Source organism: Pleurodeles waltl, chromosome 5 (genome assembly GCF_031143425.1).
Source record: "Pleurodeles waltl isolate 20211129_DDA chromosome 5, aPleWal1.hap1.20221129, whole genome shotgun sequence".
Classification (NCBI taxonomy): Eukaryota; Metazoa; Chordata; class Amphibia; order Caudata; family Salamandridae; genus Pleurodeles; species Pleurodeles waltl.
In genome coordinates, this window is record NC_090444.1 from 1195392060 (window position 1) to 1195406635 (window position 14576).

Here is a 14576-nt window from a genome sequence, read left to right on the forward strand (position 1 = left end):
TCTCATTTCATCAGTCCATAAAACCTTAGAAAAATCAGTCTTGAGATATTTCTTGGCCCAGTCTTGACGTTTCAGCTTGTGTGTCTTGTTCAGTGGTGGTCGTCTTTCAGCCTTTCTTACCTTGGCCATGTCTCTGAGTATTGCACACCTTGTGCTTTTGGGCACTCCAGTGATGTTGCAGCTCTGAAATATGGCCAAACTGGTGGCAAGTGGCATTGTGGCAGCTGCACGCTTGACTTTTCTCAGTTCATGGGCAGTTATTTTGCGCCTTGGTTTTTCCACACGCTTCTTGTGACCCTGTTGACTATTTTGAATGAAACGCTTGATTGTTCGATGATCACGCTTCAGAAGCTTTGCAATTTTAAGAGTGCTGCATCCCTCTGCAAGATATCTCACTATTTTTGACTTTTCTGAGCCTGTCAAGTCCTTCTTTTGACCCATTTTGCCAAAGGAAAGGAAGTTGCCTAATAATTATGCACACCTGATATAGGGTGTTGATGTCATTAGACCACACCCCTTCTCATTACAGAGATGCACATCACCTAATATGCTTAATTGGTAGTAGGCTTTCGAGCCTATACAGCTTGGAGTAAGACAACATGCATAAAGAGGATGATGTGGTCAAAATACTCATTTGCCTAATAATTCTGCACTCCCTGTATAGATAGATAGATAGATAGATAGATAGATAGATATACACTATCTATAACCTTAACAGAACTCTTGGTATGACCAGACAGGGAACGGGGAGGTGGGTGGAACTGTGAGGAATCCACAGGTAGCTACTGTATCCACCAGAATGAAAATGTCACTTACCCAGTGTACATCTGTTCGTGGCATCAGTCGCTGAGATTCACATGGTCTGCATAGCTCGCCATCTGGTGTTGGGTCGGAGTGTTACAAGTTGTTTTTCTTCGAAGAAGTGTTTTCGAGTCACTGGACCGAGTGACTCCTCCTTCTGTGCTCATTGCGCATGGGCGTCGACTCCATCTTCGATTGTTTTCCCCGCAGAGGGTGAGGTAGGAGTTGTACTATAGTAATAGTGCCCGCGCAATGAAATGTGTAAGTATGTACCTATTAAAGGTTTAAATAATATATATACAAATGTACAAAATTGAAGGTAACTTCTGAACTGCTACAGGCTTCCGGGGAGGTGGGTGGGCCCATGTGAATCTCAGCGACTGATGCCACGAACAGATGTACACTGGGTGAGTGACATTTTCAGTTCGATGGCATCTGTCGCTGTAGATACACGTGGTCTGCATAGACTAGTAAGCAGTTATCTCCCCATAAGCGGTGGTTTAGCCTGTAGGAGTAGAAGTTGTCTGAAATAGAGTTCTTAATACAGCTTGACCTACTGCAGCTTGTTGTGCGGATAGCACATCTATACAGTAGTGTTTGGTGAATGTGTGAGGCGTAGACCATGTGGCTGCCTTACATATTTCATGCATTGGGATGTTTCCTAAAAAGGCCATTGAAGCACCTTTTTTCCTTGTTGAATGTGCCCTGGGAGTAATGGGCAGTTGTCTTTTTGCTTTAAGGTAGCAGATTTGGATGCATTTAACAATCCATCTGGCTATACCTTGTTTTGATATTGGGTTACCTGCATGAGGTTTTTGGAATGCAATAAATAGCTGTTTAGTCTTTCTGATGTTCTTTGTTCTGTCAATGTAGTACATTAACGCTCTTTTGACATCTAATGTATGTAGTGCTCTTTCAGCCACAGAATCTGGCAGTGGGAAAAAAACTGGTAGTTCTACCGTTTGATTTAGATGGAACGGTGAAATAACTTTTGGTAAAAATTTTGGATTAGGTCGTAGGACGACCTTATTTTTATGTATTTGTATAAAAGGTTCCTGTGTTGTGAACGCTTGAATTTCACTTACTCTTCTCAGAGATGTAATGGCGATGAGAAAGGCAACTTTCCAGGTTAGGAATTGTATTCCGCAAGAGTGCATGGGTTCGAAAGGTGGGCCCATGAGTCTTGTTAGGACCACGTTTAGGTTCCATGAAGGAACAGGTGGTGTTCTTGGTGGTATAATTCTTTTAAGACCTTCTATGAATGCTTTGATGACTGGTATCCTATACAAGGAAGTTGAATAGGTAGTCTGCAGGTATGCAGATATTGCTGCAAGGTGTATTTTAATAGAAGAGAAGGCTAGCTTTGCTTTTTGTAAATGGAGCAAGTAATTTACTATATGTTTTGGAGTTGCGTCTAGTGGTTGTATCTGATTATGATGGCAGTAACAAACAAATCTTTTCCACTTACTTGCGTAGCAGTGTCTAGTGGAGGGCCTTCTGGCCTGCTTTATGACCTCCATACACTCTTGGCTAAGTTGTAAGTGTCCGAATTCTAGGATTTCAGGAGCCAGATTGCTAGATTCAGCGATGCTGGATCTGGGTGTCTGATCTGTTGGTTGTGTTGCGTTAACAGATCTGGTTTGTTCGGCAGTTTGATGTGGGGTACTACAGAAAGATCTAGCAGTGTTGTGTACCAGGGTTGTCTTGCCCACGTTGGTGCTATTAAAATGAGTTTGAGTTTGTTTTGACTCAATTTGTTTACTAGATAAGGGAGGAGAGGGAGAGGAGGAAAAGCGTAAGCAAATATTCCTGACCAGTTCATCCATAGGGCATTGCCTTGGGATTGCTTGTGTGGGTATCTGGACGCGAAGTTTTGGCATTTTGCGTTCTCTTTTGTTGCAAATAAGTCTATTTGAGGTGTTCCCCAGAGTGTGAAGTAGGTGTTCAGAATTTGTGGGTGGATTTCCCATTCGTGGACTTGCTGGTGATCTCGAGAGAGATTGTCTGCCAGTTGATTCTGGATCCCTGGAATAAACTGTGCTATGAGGCGAATTTGATGGTGGATTGCCCACTTCCATATGTTTTGAGCTAATAAGCTTAACTGCGTTGAATGTGTTCCTCCTTGTTTGTTTAGATAATACATCGTTGTCATGTTGTCTGTTTTGACAAGGATGTATTTGTGGGTTATGATTGGTTGGAAAGCTTTTAGTGCTTGAAAAACTGCTAATAATTCTAGATGATTTATATGCAGTTTTGTTTGATGTATGTTCCATTGTCCTCTTATGTTGTGTTGATTGAGATGTGCTCCCCACTCTGTCATGGAAGCATCTGTTGTTATTACGTACTGTGGCACTGGGTCTTGGAAAGGCCGCCCTTTGTTTAAATTTATACTGTTCCACCATAGAAGCGAGAGGTAAGTTTGGCGGTCTATTAACACCAGATCTAGAAGGTGACCCTGTGCTTGAGACCACTGTGAGGCTAGGCACTGTTGTAAGGGCCTCATGTGCAGTCTTGCGTTTGGGACAATGGCTATGCATGATGACATCATGCCTAGGAGCTGTAGTATTGTTCTTGCTTGTATTGTTTGATTTGGAGACATGTGTTGAATGACTCTGTTGAAATTGTGAATTCTTTGTGGAGTTGGCGTTGCTACTCCTTTTGTCGTGTCTATTATGGCTCCTAGATATTGCTGTACTTTGCTTGGCTGAATGTTGGATTTTGCAAAGTTGACGGTGAACCCTAGTTTGTAGGAGGGTTTGTATGACTTGATTTGTGTGGTTTGAGCATCGTGTGAGCGAACTGGTTTTGATTAGCCAGTCGTCTAGATACGGGAATACATGTATTTGCTGCCTTCTGATGTGTGCAGCGACTACTGCTAGGCACTTTGTGAATACCCTTGGAGCGGTTGTTAAACCGAAAGGCAATACTTTGAATTGGTAATGTATTCCTTTGAATACAAACCTTAGATATTTTCTGTGTGATTGATGTATTGGTATATGGAAATATGCGTCTTTGAGGTCTAGGGTTGTCATGTAGTTGTGTTTTTTGAGCAATGGTAACACTTCTTGTAGTGTGACCATGTGAAAATGGTCTGATTTGATGAATGTGTTTACTACCCTGAAGTCTAGAATTGGTCTCAGTGTTTTGTCCTTTTTTGGTATCAAGAAGTACAGTGAATAAACTCCTGTGTTTATTTGTGTGCTTGGTACTAATTCTATTGCATTTTTTTGCAGTAGTGCTTGGACTTCTATCTCTAGAAGCTGTGAATGGTGTTTTGATAATTTTTTTGATTTTGGTGGTATGTCTGGAGGGAATTGCAGGAATTCTATGCAATAACCATGTTGGATAATTGCTAGGACCCATGTGTCTGCAGTTATTTCCTCCCATGCTTCGTAATATTGACCTATCCTTCCCCCCACTGGTGTTGTGTGGGGGGGGTGAGTGACGTGTGAGTCACTGCTTGTTGGTAGTGGTTTTGGGGATTTGAAATCTTCCTCTATTCCTAGGGAATTGCCCTCCTCTATACTGGCCCCGAAAGCCTCCCCTGTACTGTCCCTGGTAGGTGGACGGTGCGGACTGTGAGGTACTGGCTTGTGTGGCCTGACCCCGAAACCCTCCTCTAAAAGGTGTTTTGCGGAAGGTGGTATAAGATCCTCTGCTCTGCGGGGAGTAGAGTGCGCCCATGGCCTTGGCAGTGTCAGTGTCCTTTTTGAGCTTTTCTATGGCTGTGTCGACCTCCGGACCGAACAGAAGTTTTTCGTTTACTGGCATGTTAAGTACTGCCTGCTGAATTTCTGGCTTGAATCCAGACGTTCTGAGCCATGCGTGCCTACGGATGGTAACCGACGTATTAATGGTTCTTGCGGCTGTGTCTGCTGCATCCATAGAGGAGCGTATTTGATTGTTGGAAATGTTTTGACCCTCTTCAACAACCTGTTTTGCTCTTTTTTGCAGATCTTTTGGGAGATGTTCAATGAGATGCTGCATCTCATCCCAGTGGGCTCTGTCGTATCGCGCTAGCAGCGCTTGTGAGTTTGCGATGCGCCACTGGTTTGCTGCCTGGACAGCGACCCTCTTCCTGGCTGCATCGAACTTTCTGCTTTCTTTATCTGGGGGAGGTGCATCCCCAGAAGTGTGTGAATTTGCCCGTTTTCTGGCAGCCCCTACCACCACAGAATCTGGTGGCAGCTGAGAGGTGATGAATACAGGGTCCGTAGGAGGCGCCTTATACTTTTTGTCCACTCTAGGCGTTACTGCCCTACTTTTAACTGGCTCCTTGAAGATCTCCTTTGCATGGCGTAGCATGCATGGGAGCATAGGCAGGCTTTGGTAGGAGCTGTGGGTGGAGGAGAGGGTGTTAAATAAAAAGTCATCCTCTACTTGTTCAGAGTGTAGTTCCACATTATGGAACTGAGCTGCTCTAGCCACCACTTGTGAATAGGCTGTGCTGTCCTCAGGTGGTGATGGCCTAGTTGGGTACGTGTCTGGGTTGTTATCAGACACTGGTGCATCGTACAAGTCCCACGCGTCTTGATCTTGGTCGTCGTGGCTCATGGCGGTGTGAGCTGGCGAATGTGACGGGGTGTAAGTTGGCGAAGCCGGAGTTACAGGTGGAGGCGAGGGAGGAGGTGTTACCGTCTTTGCTGTTTGTTGCTGAGGAGCCTCTCGTGCTACAAACTGAAGTGTTCTCTTTCTTTTGACAGGTGGAAGGGTACTGATCTTCCCTGTCCCCTGCTGAATAAAGATACGCTTTTGCGTGTGATCCACTTCAGTGGATTGCAGTTCCTGTTCGAATCTGTGTCTTTTCATTTGTGAAGACATAGAAAGTTCTTCAGTATAGGAGCCTGAAACTGGGTCTGTTGGTGCTTTTTTCGGCACCGAGGTAACCTTCCTCTTCTTTTGTGCCGAAAAATCTTGGCCTCTATGGTCTTCGGCGCCACTGTCTCGGCGTCGATCCGTGTCGACACCGAACTCTCGGTGTCGATGCTTCTCTTTAGCACTCTCTCAGTCCCGAGGAGGCTGCGTGCCGGTGTCTCGACCGGAGTCGGACGATCTCGACACTGAATGGGCCTTTTTCGGTGCCGATTGTTGGTCACCGTGAATTTGGGTTGAGCCATGGCCGGTTGGCAGTGGCGTCCCCTGGGCCTTTTTTCCTTTTTTAATTTCTGATCTCGACGTCTTACTCACAGTTTTTGTATTGTCGAGTTCGTCGGAGTCTGAATCCTGGATGGAAAAGGATTCCTCCTGTTCCTCTTCTGTCTCGAACTGTCGATGCTCCTTTGGCGTGGACGCCATCTGCAGTCTTCTCGCTCGACGGTCGCGCAGAGTTTTTCGGGACCGGAACGCCCGACAGGCCTCACAGGATTCTTCGCTGTGCTCGGGTGACAGGCACAGGTTACAGACTGAGTGTTGGTCCGTATATGGATATTTGTTGTGGCATTCAGGGCAGAATCGAAACGGGGTCCGTTCCATCGGCGTTGTTCTCCACGCGGTCGGGCCGACTAGGCCCCGACGGTGTGCCGAAATCTACCCTGAAGGGCACCGAAGCGCTTCGATGTTCAATGCGTTGTCGTATGTGTTTATCTCGAACCGGATCGCAACGATACCGTCGAAAATCTTCCGTTTTCAGCTATCTTTCCGTTCCGAAACTCGGAGCGACAGGAACACGTCCGAACCCGATGGCGGAAAGAAAACAATCAAAGATGGAGTCGACGCCCATGCGCAATGAGCACAGAAGGAGGAGTCACTCGGTCCAGTGACTCGAAAACACTTCTTCGAAGAAAAACAACTTGTAACACTCCGACCCAACACCAGATGGCGAGCTATGCAGACCATGTGTATCTACAGCGACAGATGCCATCGAACAAAGCATTACCGAAGGTAAGTAACTTGTTCTGATGGATACAACTACCTGTGGATTCCTCATCTTATAAATCGAATCCCTAAGTAGTCCCACTCTCGTAGGTGGGTGCCTGACTGCTCAAACCAAGAAGTCCTGCAAAATAGAACGAGCAAAATGGACATCCCTCCTAACTTCCAAATCTAAGCAATAATGCTTTGCGAAAGTGTGGCGCAAAGCCCAAGTTGCTACAAATATCAGCAACTGGCACACGCCTAGCTAAAGCCGAAGTGGCAGACGTAGCTCTGGTGGAATGAGCCCTAAAGCCCTCATGGGGAACCTTCTTTGCTAGCGAATAACACATCTTTATGCAAAGAATGACCCACCCTGAAAGAGTCCTCTTGTGCACAGCTTTGCCCTTCATTTTGCCCACGTATCCAATGAAGAGCTGATCATCAATTCTGAAGTCTCTCGTTCTCTCTATGTAGAAGCTCAGGGCCCTTCTCGGATCCAAGTGATGCAGCCTGTCCTCCTCCTATGATGGATGGGGAGGAGGGTAAAATGACAGGAGAGTTATAGACGGCCCCAGATGGAAGAGAGTGACAACTTCAGGAAGGAAAGCCATCCTGGTTCTCAGCACCACCTTGTTAGCATGAAAGGTAGTGAAAGGTGGTTTCACACTAAGAGCCTGAAGCTCACTCACACGTCTAGCAGACGTGATGGCTGTTAGAAAAACAGTCTTAAAAACTAAAAGCCGCAACAGCCAAGTATGCATAAGTTCAAACGGTAAAGCCACCAAAAAACTCAAAACCAAATTCAAATCCCACTGAGGCATTACAAACGAAGTGGGAGGAAACTTGTTAGTTAACCCTTTAAGGAACCTAAGGACTATAGGGCACTTAAATAAGGAAAGCTGATCAGGAAGGCAAAGAAAAGTCGACAGCGCAGATAAATAGCCTTTCACTGTTGCAACTGCTCAACCTTACTGCGCTAGGGAAAGCGCAAACTGCAAAATATTAGATAAATGGGCCTTTAAGGGATAAATTTGTCTCTATCCACACCAAATAACAAATTTCGCCCATCTACTGGCATAGAAAGTCCTGCAGGAGTGTCGCCTGGCCGATAAGATAACATCCACCACTTCCGGAGGGAGAGAAAAAGAACTCAGATTGTCCCGTTCAATCCCCATGCATGAAGGTGCAGGCTCTGGAGGTGGGGGTGTAGAACCTGCGACTGCAAGAGGAGGTCTACACTGTGAGGGAGACTGAGCAGAGGGCACAGTGATAGCTAAAGGTTTGTTTACCACACTCTTCTTGGCCAATCCGGGGCTATTAAGATGACTTGGTCCCGATCTTGGTGAATCTTCCTCAGAACTCAAGGAATCAAGGGTATGGCAGGTAACACGTAAAGCAGTTGGTCCCTCCAGGACAGCTGAAACGCGTCCCCCAACACCCCCTGGATCAGATACTAGAGGCTGCAGAACAATAGACAGTGTGCATTCTCTTGAGTGGCAAACACGTCTATCTGAGGAACTCCCCACATCCGGAAGGAGACCCATGATCGGTCGAGAAGTGCCGACTGAAACTGTCTGCACGTACATTGAGAACTCCAGCCAGATGACTTGCTACTATGCAAATCCGATGTCCTGCGCCTAGGACCAGAGCCGCAGAGCCTCTCTGCAGAGAAGGCGTGACCTTACTCCTCCCTGCTTGTTGATGTACCACATTGCGGTAGTGTTGTCTGTTACCAACTGACCGCGAATGGACAGGAGGAAGGCCTTGAGAGCAAGATATATCACCCGCAGTTCTAACAGACTGATGTGAAACATCAGTTCTACTGGAGACCAAAGGCCCTTGATCCCCAGGTTCCCCGATGAGCTCCCCACCCTAGGGTGGAAGCATCTGTTATGACTATTCTCACCGGAGGTGGATGGCAAAACGGCCTTCCTTGAAAGAGATTGCCGTCCACAGTCCACCATTACAGATCCACAGCAGCGCCTCTGGAGATCGTTATCAACTCCTTAAGATCCTCTTTGTGTTGAAACCACTGCTTGCAGAGGCACCACTGGAGAGCCCTTATGTGCCAATGTGTATAAGTGACCAACAGAATGCAGAAAGCAATCTGACGGAGCAGAAGCAGGATCTAGAGGACTGGAACAGTTGCTCCCTTTTGAATCACTGGAATCGTCGCTTGAATGTCCTGAATCTTCTGTGGAGGGGGGTGCGCTTGATTCAATGTTGTGTTCAGTACTGCCCCTTGGAACAGGAGGCGCTGAGAGGGCTCCAGGTGAGACTTGGGCATGTTCACCAAAAAGCCCAGGTTGAACAACAACTGGGTTGTCACCTGAAAATGGTGTACAACGAGCTCTGGGGACCAGACTTTGATCAGCCAGGTACAGAAATTCCCTTCCTTCTGAGGTCCACTGCAACCACTGCCATCACCTTTGTGAGGACTCGAGGTGCAGAAGTAAGACCAAATGGAAGGACGGCAAACTAGTAGTGTTGCGACCCTATCACAAACCGGATATACTTCCTGTGTGACTTCAGAATAGGGATATGAAAATAAGCAATGTGTAAGTCGATAGACACCATCCAGTCTTCCATGTTCAATGCAAGAAGCACCTGTGCTGGAGTCAGCTTTTTGAACTTTTCCTGCTTGAGGTACCAATTTAAAATCATCCGATCCAGGATAGGCCTCAACCGACCATCCTTCTTGAGAATCAGGAAATACCTTGATTAACACCCCTGAACCCTTTCCTGCTCCAGAACCAACTCCTCTGCAACTTTTAACAAAAGGGTATGCACCTCCTGCTGAAGCAACAGGAGATGCTCTTCTGTGTAAAATGAATAACGAGGAGGGAAGAAGGGAGGAAACTCCTGAAAGGGAAGGGCATAACCTTTTCCCATTACGCTCAGCACCCAAGAGTCTGATGTAATTAACTCCCAGTTGTGGAGAAGATGTAACAGCCTTCCCCCTACGGGTAGAACATGCTGGTAAATGGAGTGAGAACTAGGGATGCTTCCCTGGCTGGATCCCCCCAGAGGATGAGGATGAGGTGGAAGGCTGCTGTGCGGCTCTTCGCATTTTAACCCTCCCACGGCTCCTATAGGCACTGTAGAGGGGGGTGGCAGGCTGCTGGACATGGGACTGTTGCCTCCCAAGAAAGGATGACCCATGGTCAAAACCTCTGAATCTTCAGAAAGATCTGAAGGACGTAAAAAGCCTGAAGGCTCAACGATTTTGCAGTGGCTCCGCTATCCTTAAATCTTTCTAGGGCTGAGTCTGTCTTTGCCCCAAACAGTCTTGCACCATCAAACGAGAGGGTCAGCAACGTCGCCTATACATCGGAGGAAAAACCGGAACCTGTGAGCCAAGCATGACTCCTATTCGCAACAGAAGTCCCCATGGCTCTAACAACTGAGTCTGCAGTGTCCAGACCTGAGTTAACCACCTGCTTTGCTGCTACTTGAATGTCCTGCAACAGTTCGCTAAAATGCTCTTGAATGTCCTGCAGCAATTTAGGGATGACTTCCTTTGCCGTATCCATTAGAGCATACATATATCTCCCCAGTACACATGTTGCATTCAGAAATTTTAAGGCCATGCTTACTGAGGAGAAGCATTTCTTAAAACTACTCCATGCGCTTTGACACCCGAGGAACAAAAAACTTGCACCACCAAGCTCTCTGGTGCTGGGTGTAGTAACTGGTTTCTTACATATCTCTAATATATGGGCTCTGTCAGGGCATCATTGAACGGAGGAGGGGCTCAGAATAGGAAGCCTATGGATGCAAAACCTCAGTTAAAATATTGGTCTTTAACTGACGCAGAAAGTGGCAAGTCCAAAAATTCTGCCGCCTTCCTTATTACCCCATGGTATGTAGTCGCTTCTGCTGGGAGTTCACCTCCAGGTGATAAAAGCTCCCACTCAGGGGACATATCTAACCAACTAGCAGAGTCTAAGCCCTGGAAATCACCAGAAGGCCCCGGGATTTCTCTTTCCTCTAATTGTTCTCGATACTGTTGCTCCCCAAGAAGTCTCAAGGCCCACCTTCTAGACCTCAGCCTTGAGTCCAAACGCGGTGTTGATAGAGAATTAATAGACGCTGACGACACAGGCTATGAAAGAGAAGGTAACACCGTCAGAGGGGGGTAGGGAGGCAAACCACACTCTTCACCGAAATAGAGCGTGGTGATCCATCTGGCACCGGTATCGACTCACTCGGCGCCACTGGAGCTTTCATCTGGGGTAGAGGCGGTGACATCCTTGGCATCGAGCCAGTACCCTTGCAAGGATTTGCTGGTAAAAAAGGTCATAAATGGGGCCTACTTATACGGCACCAGCAACCCCAGCGTGAAAGGCAACGGACCCGTGGGACCAGCAGGTGCACCAGAGGGGACCATTGCCCTACTAAAAATGCTAAACATAGTAATGAGTAATAAAGACGGATCCGCTCCCGAAGCCGGGACGGCAGGATACTCCCCTTGAGGTGGCTGTGCTGGATTAGGCCCTCGAACTCCAAACTCCTGACCCTGGGAGGATTCAGGAGAAAAATTAACCGTTTGACTTGCAGGTGACAGAGATCTCGATCTAAGTTGGCATCGGAGACTGTGGCTGTGGAGACACGGTGGGGCTGACTTCCCACATCGTGCGGAGCCGTTTCGGAGGAGACTGTAACCAATCTCAGGATGAATGGTGCTGTGACTCATGCCATCAGCGTCGCTTCTTATGAGGCCTCAAAGATCTGTGCGACGAAGTGTCCAGTGTCCACGACCTTCGCCGACCTATTTTCTCCTTCTTAGCTTTTGCTAGGAAAAGCTTAGCCTCTCTTTCCTTCAGAGTTTTTGGGTTCATACGTTGGCAGGACGAGCAACCTGCCAAGTCGTGATCAGAGCTCAAACACCAGAGGCAGCTCTCGTGCAGATCCATCACCGGCATGTGATGACATAGCACTGCAAAACAATTCCCTCGATACAGTTGAAATACAACAAAGAGGTAGAAAACCATTAGCTTTGAAGGCGTGGAAAAAAGGGAACTGATGTCAGCACGCCGGTGAGGACTTCTTATGGCTCAGATGATGTCGGACGGAGTTGCATGCGAAGCCGTGCAGTTGTGACGTCCTCATCGACGTGAAGAGCTAGGAATAAATTTCCGTTGAATGCTGGTGCATTGGGAGAATTCATAAGGTGAGGAATCCACAGGTAGTTGTATCCATCAGAAATATTGAAATCTAACATTTTCCTTCCACTGTGGAATACAACCAGTTATACTTGAACATTTCACTAGAAGAGGGACATAAATCATTACAATAAAATGACTACATTATACATTTCCTTAGTGTAGCTGAGCAGTGATGTCACAAATAGACTTAAGAATATCAGAGAGAGGGTGCTATATAGTTACTAAATCCCTCACTATACTATATTATTTTAGTGTTCTTGAGTGGTGTATTTGCAAGTGGTACAATAGGTGTGGTTAATAAATGAATACGTAGCCGATGGATACACTAATAGATCATTGACTATTACATTAAACAAATTAATTCCTAGTAATAGTGAGAGGTGCCTATTTAAGAACTTGGTTTCTTGCCTACCTTGTGGTTTTATTTCCATGATAATGTGAGGAAAACTGCCAAGAACAGCCATTACTTCTTCATATTTTTCATCTTCAAGAAAATGGAGAAGATTGCGACGATCGGATTCTTTTAAGCTCACCAAATCCTGAATACTTTTAATCTTGTACTGTGGAACGCACCCAAAAAAGAAGAAAGACAAACGAGCGCGCTTCAGATATATTAAAATATGGGTTGGATAGCAAAGTTACTTGTGGCACACACATAGACCAGTTGGAAAAAGCTGCAAATAAGTGCACAGGGTCAATTACAATTAGTATAGTGATGGATGCTATTGTCTACAAATACAAATTGACATATTATAAAATATAATAAAGTTTATAATCGCACACAAAATTCAATTTGTCAAACAAAGTGAACTAAGTTCAAGTCCTCATTCGTAATAATCCTTAATTCCAATTCTCAGCTCATGCGATTATACTCCAGCCCAGTGAATATTTGATTCATCTAGCAAGATGTAACCTAGTGACTTTGTCAAGGCCAGAAAGAACATAAAAAATACCATGAGTGCAGCCAAAAAACACATATATTACATCTTTCCATACAGTTCAGGTTCTAGCCAACTGCAAAAACATCACCATTAGTGAATTCAATCGCATGTCACATTACCTTAGTGTGAATCCCAGAAAATTATAAGGTATTCTAAAATCCAAACATAATGCCTACATTCATGTACATAATGTAAATTATTTAAACAAGTTGCCTTAATTGAGAAAAATAATATCTATCAAAGCACATTTGCCTATATAAGCAATCAATAGTTTGGACTAAGTGGTTACCATAAATAGCCTGTAGCAATGGTTCCCAACCTTTTGACTTCTGTGGAACCCCCCCCCCCCCCCACCCCCCCCCCCACACACTTTATCATCATTGGAACCCAGGGATCCCCACTGAATCATAATTCGAATCCGGTGCCCCTCCACTGAGTCATTACAGAAAGCTGGTGACCTAATAATCTGTTAATATTATTTCATTTTCTAAGCAGTCGCAGACCACAGGTTGGGAACCACTGGTCTGTATAGTTGCACATTAACATTTATACACCATTCTAGCAAAGCTGAAAGTATCCATAATGATCTTCAAAGGCAACAGTACTGTGTGCTCAGCTAATTATTGGCACAAAGAACAAACTTGGCCAACAATACTGTTAAAAGAGGTTACAAGCATGCAACGCTTTAGCATAGTCTACAGTCACCCATTTATAACATGCATATATATATATATATATATATATATATATATATATATATATATTTATATATTATCATCATCAACAGTTGCTCCTTCTGGAGTCAGTACCCATGGGGGGTGGCACATTTCCACCAGCAGAGCAAGCAGGCAATCAATTCTGACTTCCAGACAAACACATAATAATGCGCTCTCAAGTAGATGCCTTAACGCTATGAAGGCATCTACTTGAGAGCGCATTATTATGTGTTTATGTTGGACGTCAGAATATATATATATATATATATATATATATATGGAAAATGTCACTTACCCAGTGTACATCTGTTCGTGGCATGAGACGCTGCAGATTCATATGCTGTGCACATCCCGCCATCTAGTGTTGGGCTTGGAGTGTTACAAGTTGTTTTTCTTCGAAGAAGTCTTTTTCGAGTCACGAGATCGAAGGACTCCTCCCCTTTCGGCTCCATTGCGTATGGGCGTCGACTCCATCTTAGATTGTTTTCCCCGCAGAGGTTGAGGTAGTAGTTGTGTATATAGCAATAGTGCCATGCAATGGAGTAAATATGTATGTACATAATGTGTTTAAAGTAATATATTTAGAAATTTACAAATGTACAAGTCTAATTTTTTCAAACTTTAAGAACAGCTACAGGCTCCCGGGGAGGTGGGAGGGCGCATGTGAATCTGCAGCGTCTCATGCCACGAACAGATGTACACTGGGTAAGTGACATTTTCCATTCAATGGCATGTGTAGCTGCAGGTACACATGCTATGCATAGACTAGCAAGCATTTATCTCCCCAAAGGCTCAGCCTGTAGGAGTTGAAGTTGTTTGAAATAAAGTCCGTAATACTGCCTGTCCTACTGTGGCTTGCTGTGTTGTTAACACATCCACGCAGTAATGTTTGGTAAATGTATGAGGCGTAGACCATGTGGCTGCCTTACATATTTCAGTCATTGGTATGTTTCCGAGAAAGGCCATGGTAGCACCCTTCTTTCTAGTTGAGTGTGCCTTTGGTGTAATAGGCAGTTCTCTTTTTGCTTTTATATAACAGGTTTGAATGCATTTAACTATCCATCTGGCAATGCCTTGTTTGGATATTGGATTCCCTG

At 45.3% G+C, this 14576-nt stretch overlaps 1 protein-coding gene across 1 annotated transcript in view; it reads right to left on the reverse strand.

Annotated features, from left to right (window-relative positions):
- SEC63 (SEC63 homolog, protein translocation regulator) overlaps positions 1 to 14576 on the reverse strand; it is a 620356-nt gene that overhangs the window by 265203 nt on the left and 340577 nt on the right. Inside the window, exon 13 of the mRNA XM_069235447.1 lies at positions 12235 to 12382. Coding sequence (XP_069091548.1) covers positions 12235 to 12382 — 148 coding nt within the window. The remainder of the gene's footprint in view (positions 1 to 12234; positions 12383 to 14576) is intronic.